At 52.1% G+C, this 10,219-nt stretch overlaps 1 protein-coding gene across 1 annotated transcript; it reads right to left on the bottom strand.

Moving 5' to 3' along the window:
* Nucleotides 1-5,908: 5,908 nt before the first annotated feature.
* Nucleotides 5,909-9,215, bottom strand: SMIM45 (small integral membrane protein 45). The gene is made up of 3 exons (XM_081310356.1): nucleotides 8,971-9,215; nucleotides 8,746-8,800; nucleotides 5,909-6,537 (listed from the first exon to the last, which is right to left on the bottom strand). The coding sequence occupies exon 3, from the start codon at nucleotides 6,521-6,523 to the stop codon at nucleotides 6,317-6,319; it is 207 nt and encodes a 68-aa protein (XP_081166482.1). The 5' UTR covers nucleotides 6,524-6,537; nucleotides 8,746-8,800; nucleotides 8,971-9,215; the 3' UTR covers nucleotides 5,909-6,316.
* Between the last annotated feature and the right edge of the window lie 1,004 nt (nucleotides 9,216-10,219).

Here is a 10,219-nt window from a genome sequence, read left to right as displayed (position 1 = left end):
ATTACAGGCCTGGGTCCAGCTGACCTCTAGTGGCCCTTAGTGACAATGACCTCCTTGCATTTGTACACATCCTTCTTTCCCAGTGAAGAAAAGAGTGACTCAAGGCCAGGAAGTGTCCTCAGAAGGCAGAGATCTCCACTCAAGCACAAAATCACTGTGGTGGCCTTCCAGACAAGGGGGAAAGGCCCTGGAGTCTCATATGTGGGCTTGTTACAGCAATGTGATTTTGAACAAGTCACTTCGTCTCTCTGAGCACCAGTTTCTTCTCTGTAAAATGGGGGTTGGATCAGGCAGGATGGGGTAAGCTATGCTGCAGTAACAAACCATTCCAAAATCCCAGTGGATTTTAACCCCAAAGGCTGATTCCTCATTCATGCCTCCTGTCTACCATACTTTGGGTCAGCTATGGCTCTGCTCCATGTCATCTTCCCTTGAAGACTCGGGATGATGGAGCAATGGCCCCCCAGAGCATTGCTGGTCATCTTGGCAGAGGGAAGGAGAGACTGGTGAATTGGTGACTAGCTAGCAAATGCCAGCTAATTACAGCTCATTAACTAGACGGCCCCACCCATCACAAGGAGGCAGGGTAGAATAATTCTACCATGTGCTAAGAGCTGGGCAGCCAGAAATACTTGGTGAATGGTACTGAGCACATGCTCACAGGTTGATGTAAAAAAGAGGTGAGAGGTGCTGGCCCAATCCCCAGGAAGCCACCAAACCTCTCATCATGCACTGGTAGTGTGCTGTGAACTCAATTCATGTGAGCCATGAAAACCGTCGCCTTTGGGACTTGGGGTGAAGCTCAGTGGTGTTGCATGTGCTTAGTGTGTGAGGCCCTGGGTTCAATTCCTCCCCAAAATGGTTGCTGTGGAATTCCAATCTCCTTGTTTATTTTCCTCCCATGATGTCCTCTGACATCCACACCAGTTCCAGCTGTTCAGAGCCACAGAAACAGAGTGCGACATGGACTTGCCACTGTATACAGAGTGCATTGGCAGCTGGACATCTAGGTTTCCAGGCTCCAAATTCTGAGACCCTCACCACCACTTATGGGTAGAGAAAGAGCAGCTCTGTCTACCCAGAGTCCTCTGGAAGGACTGTTGAGCTTGTCACCGTCTTGCAGGGAAGCCTACAGCCTCTGCCCTTCTCCTAAAGCTGCTCTCTTGGCCTTCCCAAGCCCTTCCCACTCGGCCAGAGTGGAGAACTGCGGAGGTGAAACAATGAGAAGCCTGTGCCTCCCTCCCAGCTAGAGTCCGAACATTGCAACCATTCCCACGCAGGGAGCCTGAACATTCCGGCCTCCTGTCCTTCTGATCTGGGTGAAGCCCAGACACACCCGCCCTTCCTTACCTGACAGCTCCCAAGATTCTGCAAAACCTCCCAAAGCATAAATTAAAAACCGGCACACAGCCTGACCCCCTGATAGTTCTAAACCACTCAAAAATCTTGGCCTCTGAGTAGAATTTCAGAGAGACTGGCCCCATTCATCCAACAAGCAAGCCTTCAAGGGGACCCTGCCAAGTGCCAGGCAGGCCACAGACAGGACAACAAGCTGCGGTGGCTGCTTCTCACTGTCATGTGAACAAAGTCCCACACAAGATGGAGGCTGAAATGGAGAAAGCCTGTAGTGGGGTCAAGGAAGACTGTCTGGAAGAGGTGACAGAAAGTTCCTCAGGCCGTCCCCTTGATTCTAACCCTTACTTGTCAAGTCACTTTCGATCTCCCTCGCCCCACTACTTGCTTACTGGCATTCTGAGCTTTAACTCACATCTCCCCGAAAAGGCTGGGCTCTGCCTAGTCCCCATGATGTTGCAGTGCAGGCTCCTCTTCCTCTAACAAGGGAAACTCATGCACCCTTCAGCTGGGTAACCCCCTTCTCCAAGAAGCTTTCCTGACAACTCTTTCGCTGGGAGTCAGGCACTTCTTCGGCTCTGTTTTGGTTTCTCGCACATATTTCAATAACACTTTATGCATCCGTTTGCCCCTCCGGTTAGTGAGCTCTTTGGATTCAGGGACTACATCTTTACCTTTGCATTCTTGGAGTCATGTGGGTGGGATGGAGCTGGCATTTGACATGCTCCTGGAGAGCTTATCAGGAGAGTTATGTGATGGTCAGCATTTATTGGGTGACTTTCATCCCAAAATCTCCTTTGACATTTGCCATCACCCAGCGAGGCAGGGCAGGAGGGATAGGAAAGTAAACAGATTTCTGTGGAGCCCCAGACCTGAGTTGAGCACAATGTTGGCGCCAGTCGGGACCTTGTACCTGGACTGGAATCAGCTGTGATTTCAGGGCCTGGCATACAGAAATGTGAGGCAAGTTCAAAAAACTTGACCAAGGATGCATAATTTAACTGACTTGTAGAATTTACTATCGTTGGGCTCTGGCTTCAAGTTGCTCCCCATCCAGTCTCTGGCATGCCCTAGAAAATAGAAAGGTCCTGCCTTCGTGAGCACTGGTCCGTTTCTGTAGCCTCTACCCTCTGGGTCAAACCTCTCTCCAGTGCCCCCTTAGACAACACTAAAGACACAGTCAGTTATGGTTTTTGTTTATTTGTGTTGGCACTAGGTGTTGAACACGGGGCATTTCACCACTGAGCTATATCCCCAGTCCTTTTTATTTTGAGACTGGGTCTTGTTAAGTTGCTGAAATTCTCACTAAGTCGCTAAGGCTTAATAGAAAAGGTAGGAGAAAGGAAAAAAGGGACACTGACAAGGGAGAGAGCGGGTCCTCTCAGAGAGAGGAGGGATGCACGTTCCTCCTGCTCTCCAGTTTTATTGGAGGCCTCAGGGAAGTATCCAGGGAGTCCAACCCAGGTTCACCTCTTAGCTTTTGACTGACAGCAGAATTGTATCAGACTTCCAAGTCCCCATCACTAGCCTTCCCCATAGAGGGGAGACAATGTTAAAAGTCCAAGGCAACTCTAGGTCACTTTGGCCCAAGTTGGTTGGTTCTAACTGGAACTTGTTCTTACAGACTCTATGGTTAAGGGGCTTGCTCCTAATTATCATATCTCTCTGAGTTCTGAAATATAATCTGTGTAAAGGTCACAAAGCACCTTGGGTAACTTGCATTCTTATCGGCAGGGAAGAGTCTTTCAGACCTGCATTTCTCCTACAGATAACAGGTTATTTGCTGAGCAACACAGTGTATCCTATTGACCCAAGCCAGGCAGGACTACAGGTAAATTTCTGTATAAAAGAAAGCATGGGGGGCTGAGGTCGTAGCTCAGGGGTAGAGAGCTCGCCTCACACGTGCAATACCCTGGGTTCGTTCGATCCTCAGCCCCACATAAAAAGAAATAAGTGAAATAAAAGTATTGTGTCCAACTACAACTAAAAAAAAATTTTTTTTTTTTTAAAAAGAAGCATGGACCAGGTGCCATGGCACACACCTGTAATCCCAGTGGCTTGGTAGGCTGAGGCAGGAGGATCATGAGTTCAAAACCAGCCTCAGCAATGCTGAGGCACTAAGCAACTCAGTGAGACCCTGTCTCTAAACAAAAATACAAAATAGGACTGGGGATGTGGCTCAGTGGCTGAGTGCCCCTGAGTTCAACCTCGGTAACCCCATCCCCCCAATAAAAGAAAGCTTAGGGGTGGGGTGTCAGTACAGTAGGCCCAGTTCATAGAATTCTCCTCTTAACTTCATGTTCCCACCACTCACATCTGTATATTACTTATTGGTAAGAAAAAAGACTTGTGAAACCAGAACTTCAAACGTCAGAAGTTTGCTCGCTGGGGGAAGGGAGCCCAGAATACATCGGGGCCTGACACAGTAAGAGAAACCGAGGCAGAGCAGAATAGCTACCCAGTGAGTGGTGTTGCCCCCACCCCAACCTCGCATGGAGTGATCTGAAAGGCATTGGAAGGGCTCTACCCTCCAGTGGGTCCTTAGAGAACCCACTTTGCCCACCTACTTCTGCCACATCCTGTCTGTCCTGCAGCCCAAACTCAGATTCTCCTGCTCCAACTCTCAACCCAGAATCTTAGGTTTACCAAACTCCAGGGATTCCCGTCCAGACACTCAGACCCCCAACATCCAGTCTCAAACCCTGGGTGATCCTAGATGGTTTTCTCCTCCTCTCCAAGCTTGTCCCCTCCCCTGTAAAACAATGACCTCAGTTCCTCATTCAGCATCCCTTCCCCTTCCCCTATCCCCTATCCCTCTCAGCCCGTGGGAGGCACATGTGCATCCTACTCCACCCCTAGCTCCAGGGGTGGGAACAAGCACTCTCTGGCCAATCAGAGAACCCCATTCCCAAGCACATGCGTCCTGGGGGCCAATGCAAATCCACTGAGCTTTCCCACCGCTGAGAGATTAGCTGTGCTGAAATCAAGGCACTGGAGGGCTGTGGATACCAGGGACTATTGGGGGGCACCTAAAACCTACACAGAGGAAGGCAGGACTAAGAGAATGAGAGACAAGGACAGAGAGACGGAACACACAAGTGACATGCCCAAGCCCTGACCCCAGCCCATTTCTCTATGCCCTCAGGCAAATCCACACTAAAATAAACTGCCAGCAGTCTCCATTATTGTCCCACTTTAGAGATGGACTTTTTAATTGAATACTCAGTCACCAAGATAAAGGCTTCTTTGCAGCTAGGGTAGCCATGCAACTAAGTATTAACCAATGGGGGGGTCATGATTACAGCCATCAGTGTCCCTCAAGGGCAGGGGCATCCTTCCCACCATCCCTCCCTCCTACTGCTCAGGATGCAGACGAATCAGCTCAGGTCGTGTAAACCAGTCAATGTTTTTTGCCCGGCTGGGGTCCCTGAACCCTGGATGAGAACTAGCCACCAAACTGGTTCTGAACAAACTCTTGTGAACTGCACCACCCATAGGAATAAAATTCTCTTTGGCTGGGCTGAGGTTGTGGCTCACTGGTAGAGTGCTTGCCTAGCATGGGTGAGGCACTGGGTTCGATTCTCAACACCACATATAAATTAATAAATGAATAAAGGTCCATCAACAACTAAAAAAAAAATTTAAAAACTCTCTTTGGCTTTAAGGCCTGTTGTTTGGCCTCTTGGTGCTTGAATTTATATTCTAACTGTACACTATCCCCAGGGATTCCAGTTGACTTTTTTTTATTGCTCTGACAGGAGAAGGGGCAAGTGCTATCGGTTTCTAATGGGTAGAAACCCTGGATATTCAACATCCTGCAATGCACACAACAGCCCCTTATATCCAAGAATGACCTTCTCCAAAATATCAATAATGCTGCCATTGAGAAACCCTGCTCAACCTTTACTGGGGTTTGGTGTTCCCATCCCTAAAATGGAAAGTACTGAGCTAGCCTATCTTTTTCACAAGGACCCAGTGGGTGAGTTGATATCCTTTCAAAAAAGGGTAGTCCTGCAAAGGTAATCATGAAGTCTTTATTATTGGGAATAAATGAAGATGGAAGCCCCAGCAAAGGATAGTGAGACAGGCTGTCAATCTACATCCAAAGGGAGGCAATGAAGACTCTGCACAGGAGGAGGGCTCCAGGGTGGGCTTGTGTTCTGGGCCTCCTGGCTCAAGAGGGGCTGGGCTCAATCCTGGAAGTGCAGCATGGGATAGGGAGGGTGGGTGGCCAGGGACTCCTGTCAGCTGCCTTAGCAGGCAGAAGGAGGGAGTTGGAACCAACTGAGGACAGTCCTCACACCCACAGAGCCCTGGGACTCCCACACACGGAACACACACACACACACACACACACACACACACACTCCCCTTCCCATGGTCCTACCCTCTGCATATACCCCTACCACTCACCCTCAACCATTCCAAGCCTAAGCCCGAAGGGTGGGGCTGGGCTGGACCCAGGCAGCCTTTAAAGGAGGCCCTTTCCCTGAGTCAGCTTTGAAGCCTTCCCCAAGTAGCTGCAGGGCCGGTGCCTTTGTGGGGGGAGGGGAGCGAGGGAAACTGGGGATTCAGGGGGAAAGGGGGATCCGCAGGCACAGGACAAGCAGGAGCAGCCATGTGGACTCCAGGTGGAGGGGGAGAATGTTGGGCAGCACGAAAGCCCAGGGGCCGGTGGGGGATATTCCCAGAGCTGGGGAAGGCCGCCGCGGAGAGAGCTGGCTTGACCCAGGGAGCCCGCAGAAGCGATCAATACCTTAAGGCTTCCTCAAGACCTCCAGGTGCCCCACCTGTACGGCCAGGGGCCTCCCGGAGGACCAGGTGGCTCTGCTGGAAGCCCGGGCTACAGAGAGATAGCTGGAGGACCAAGGGGTCATCCTCCCTTTGCTTCGAGAGTCTCCAGGCTCGGCGGGTCGAGCGAGGACACCGGGTACCCTCACCTGCGACCTGCGCACGTCGGCTCTTAGACCTCCGGGCCACCAAAGGCCAGGTTATCCCGCACCATCAGTGTCTTGCGGAGGTCCCGGTCCACCAGGGGGCGCTGCATGCGCCACTTGTGCGCCTCCTGCAGCCCCGGCTCGAAGTAGTAGATGCAAGCGCCGAAACCCACCAGGATGAGCACGGAGATGACCAGGTAGACAGGCACGAACCAGTCCAGAAAGTGCGGCATCGCGGCGGCTTTGGCTGCCAAGACACGGGCCATGAGAGCTGGTGGAGGAGCCCCTTATGGCGCCCACCCAGAGAGACCCTCAGAGACGGGGGCCCCAAGCGCCACTTTACACATAGGGAGACTGGGGTCCGGGAGAGCGAGGGGCAGGGCAGTGCCGGCCTGATCCAGATCATATGGTGCCTCAGCAGCCCAGGCTTTCTAACCACGCACTGACCCGTCCCCATCAACTGGAGACACCCAGCTCCTACTCACCCTATAAAAGGAGGCTTAAGCACAGCTCTGACCCTGTCCCTGTCCAGCTGTGTGCCTTTAGGCAAGTTGCCTAACCTCTCTGGGTGTCCACTTCCTCCCCTGTAGAAGGAGAAACTAAAACAGCCCTGGCACAGGTCCCAGTGAGGATTTAGTGTGGTGACCCATCCCCGGATGAGGCCCCAGTAAAGGTGGGGAGAAGCCTCCTCTGGTCTCCCTGTGTCCCTGCGCCCAGCTCTGATTTTGCAGTTGCAATGTCTGCTGTTTCCCAGCTCCCCCATCCCAACAGATGCATGGGTTCCTGGCCACCTACACACGCTGACCGGCTGTGGCCTTGTAAAAGCAAATATCCATCCCCAGGGGACCTGCTTCTTTGTAACAGGGTCTGAGCAGGCCAAATTTCATAATTATAAGGCCATAGATGCTAGAATCAAAAGTCCTGGCAAAGTCCTTAGAACCTTGGGATGATAACAGCACCTGGCTTCTAGGGTTTTGGTGACTGCCGAGTGAGTTGATTTATATGAAATGTTGGCACATAGTAGGTTCTACATAGTAAGTTTGTTCTTCTACTCTTACCTTCAGTTTCTTTTAGCTGCAAAACAGGCACAGAAATAGGACCTGTTTCCTAAAGGCACTGTGAATTTTTAATAATTGCCCCAAAGATATCTGAAGTCATGCTGCCTGGCACAGAATCAGTGCTCAACAAATATTGGCTATTATCATTTCCAGTGAACTAGAGGTGAATAAAGCAGGAAAGTGGGTGGTAGCAGTGGAAGGTGCTTTGTGCAGCCTGCCTGCTCTCCACACCCTCCGTTTCATCGTGGAACTGCTTGTCAGTCACCTGTGAACACTGCATGTTGCGCAGTCCCCAGCTTTTTGTCTGCTTTCATTTTCCCTGGAATGTTCTTTGCGTTCTTGGTCACTGGGCAAACTCTTGTTCACACTTCAAAAGCCAGGTCACAGATCATCTCCTCCAGGGAAGAAATGAGCAGGACCCATTTAAACCTCCTAAAACTTGCCCAAGGTATAAGAAAGGGGTGGACCCAGGAGCCCCTTCTGTCTGCCTGGCAGGAAGAGCACCACTAGGGTACTTCCACAGACCTCAGGCCAGGCCTGTGGGGCAGGTGTCACTGCCTGTAACTTACAGATAAAGAAACAGAAGTCCAGACAGGATCACTAACTTACCCTGGGATACCCAAATGGGAAGTAGAGGAGCTGGACCCCAAAACCCAGTGAGGTCCTATGGCTTGAGCCCTTCAGGACAGGGAAAGATACTGAGCAGGATGAAATGAGCACAGGCCCACCTGGGCTTCTGGGGAAGCAGGGATGAATGAAATGGCCCCGGAGGGCAAGTTAAGGAGAAGCCCCAGCTCCTCTGACCTCTGTCTCCAAACCAATTTCTCTTGTCCCCCTAATCCCAGGTGGGCCACGATTCCCCGGAGGAGGATATTGCCACATCCTGGTCCTGCATCTTTCTTGAGCTCCTCTGCCCCCTATCCAGGGCCCCTGTTGGCTATTCAGAAACACAGGCATCTTAAGGTGCCCTATTCATGGAGGAATAAAATGAAGAGTGCACTAACTATCTAAAGGCAGTGTGGAGGGCCCAGCACCCTCCTACCCATCTACCTTTCCGAGCAAGTTCAGAATTGCCCTATGCTGCCAGGGTTGCTGGGTAGAGGAAGCGGGGCCCTCAGGTGGGGAGGCTGACCCAAACTGGCTTGACTAAGGCCAACATGATTCATGCCCCTTCCCCATACCCAGCCCCGACTTTTGTTCCTTCCGGCTTAAGTATGAGAATGGGGGCTAGGGCAGAACAAACCACTTCAGCTGCAATGTTGTAGATCTGGGGAGCAGAGTTCAAGATCTCCAGCCCTGCAGACAAAATTCTAGATATTCTGGGGCAAAGGACTCCCAGACCTTTTCCTGACTTCAGGGGGGCAGGGGAGGGCTAAGTAGAGATGCAAAACACTCACAGGCCTTCTGTGTGACCTTGGACCATTCCTCACCATCTCTGGGCTCCAGGGTCTCCTGTACACAGTGACAGGGTGAGGATGGGGTTACCAGATGATCTATAAGAAATTTTCCAGGCCCATTTCAGCCACTGTTCTGTCCAGGACAGTCTGAAGGCTGCAGAGCCCTTCTCCCTGCCTCCCAAGCCACTGGTACCATTCAGTGCCCCTGCATGCCCGTGGACCCACCTCACGCCCTGTGGTTGCCTGTTCCAGGGGGCTCTGTGCTGAGCACACAGCCTCGGCCTGAGCAGCTCAGCATCGGCCTGTAGACTCAGTCGCAGCTGCTGTCCCCAAGGACACTGCCATCTGTGGCCGCTCTGGGTGCTGGAGGCAGAGATAGGGCGAGGCCAATGCCCCCCTTGGGAGACAGAGCTTCTCCGGCTCTGAGTGGGCCAAATGGGGGCAGTCCTCAGCTGGCTTAGCACACTGGTACCTCTTCCTGCCCATCTGAGACCCTTCCCTCTACTCCCCACTCTCAGAATGGCAGGAGGTGGGACCTGTCTTAGCCAATCAGCAGCCTGGCAGAGCAAGGGCTTTATCCTCTGTTGCCTTGGCAACCAGCCTCCTTTTCTGGATCCCTGTACTGTGCACGTGGTACAGCAGATGACAAGGAGGGCAGGATTGGGAAAAGGCAGTGAGGAATGAGTTACCCAGCAGGCTGCTGGGCCCCAAGACTAGTGGCCCCAGAGAGGAGAGGACCCCAGCTCAAATCAGAGGGTTGATAATTTGCTGATTGGGAGTCGGGAGAGATTGGGGGTCTCTGACAAGCAGGTGTGGCTGCAGAAGCAGTGACCAGTAGAGCCAATGAGGGTCACAGGTTATAGAGGGAAGAACCAAGTCTGAGACTGAAAGTCTGGACATATTAACTTAATGCAGCACTTGGTGCCAGACATTGTTTACAGGTGCTTGATTTCTATTAACTCATTTAATCCTCATCCAAAGTCATATAGCAAGAAAGTAGCAATTGGATTGGAGTCCTAGCCTGGCCCTAAAGCCCTACAAAGGACTGCCCTCCCATTTCGGACTCACCAGCCCTGGCTGGGGTTCAACCTGTGCTAGTTGAAGCTCCCAGGCAGTGCACCCCCACCCCCCAGGTCTGGCTCTTCACACTTCATTCAGTTATCCCCACTGGGTGTGTTTTGGGAGGTCCACAGGGGGTGAGGCAGCTGAGGTTCCAAGAGGTGAAGCTGTTTACCTCCTCCTCCAGTCACTCAGCTGCTTGGAGACTGAGCTGAAATTCAAAGCTAAGGGGTGGGGTTGAGAGTGCAAGGTCCACCCCCAAGCCTGGATCCTCCCCCTTGGGCTACAGAGGAAGCTCAGCTAGGCGCCTCGCAGCCAGTGAGCACTCTGCAAACAGCAGTGGCTGCCGTGGGAGGAGGAAGAGCAGCCACTGAGGTCCATAGAGGGGGAAGAGGCTTCAAGGGACTCCCAGAGA

This window comes from Spermophilus citellus, assembly GCF_964194105.1.
Source record: "Spermophilus citellus genome assembly, chromosome: 10".
Lineage (NCBI taxonomy): Eukaryota > Metazoa > Chordata > Mammalia > Rodentia > Sciuridae > Spermophilus > Spermophilus citellus.
Note: the sequence above shows the minus strand (reverse complement) of the source record. Positions and strands in the feature narration are given on the sequence as shown.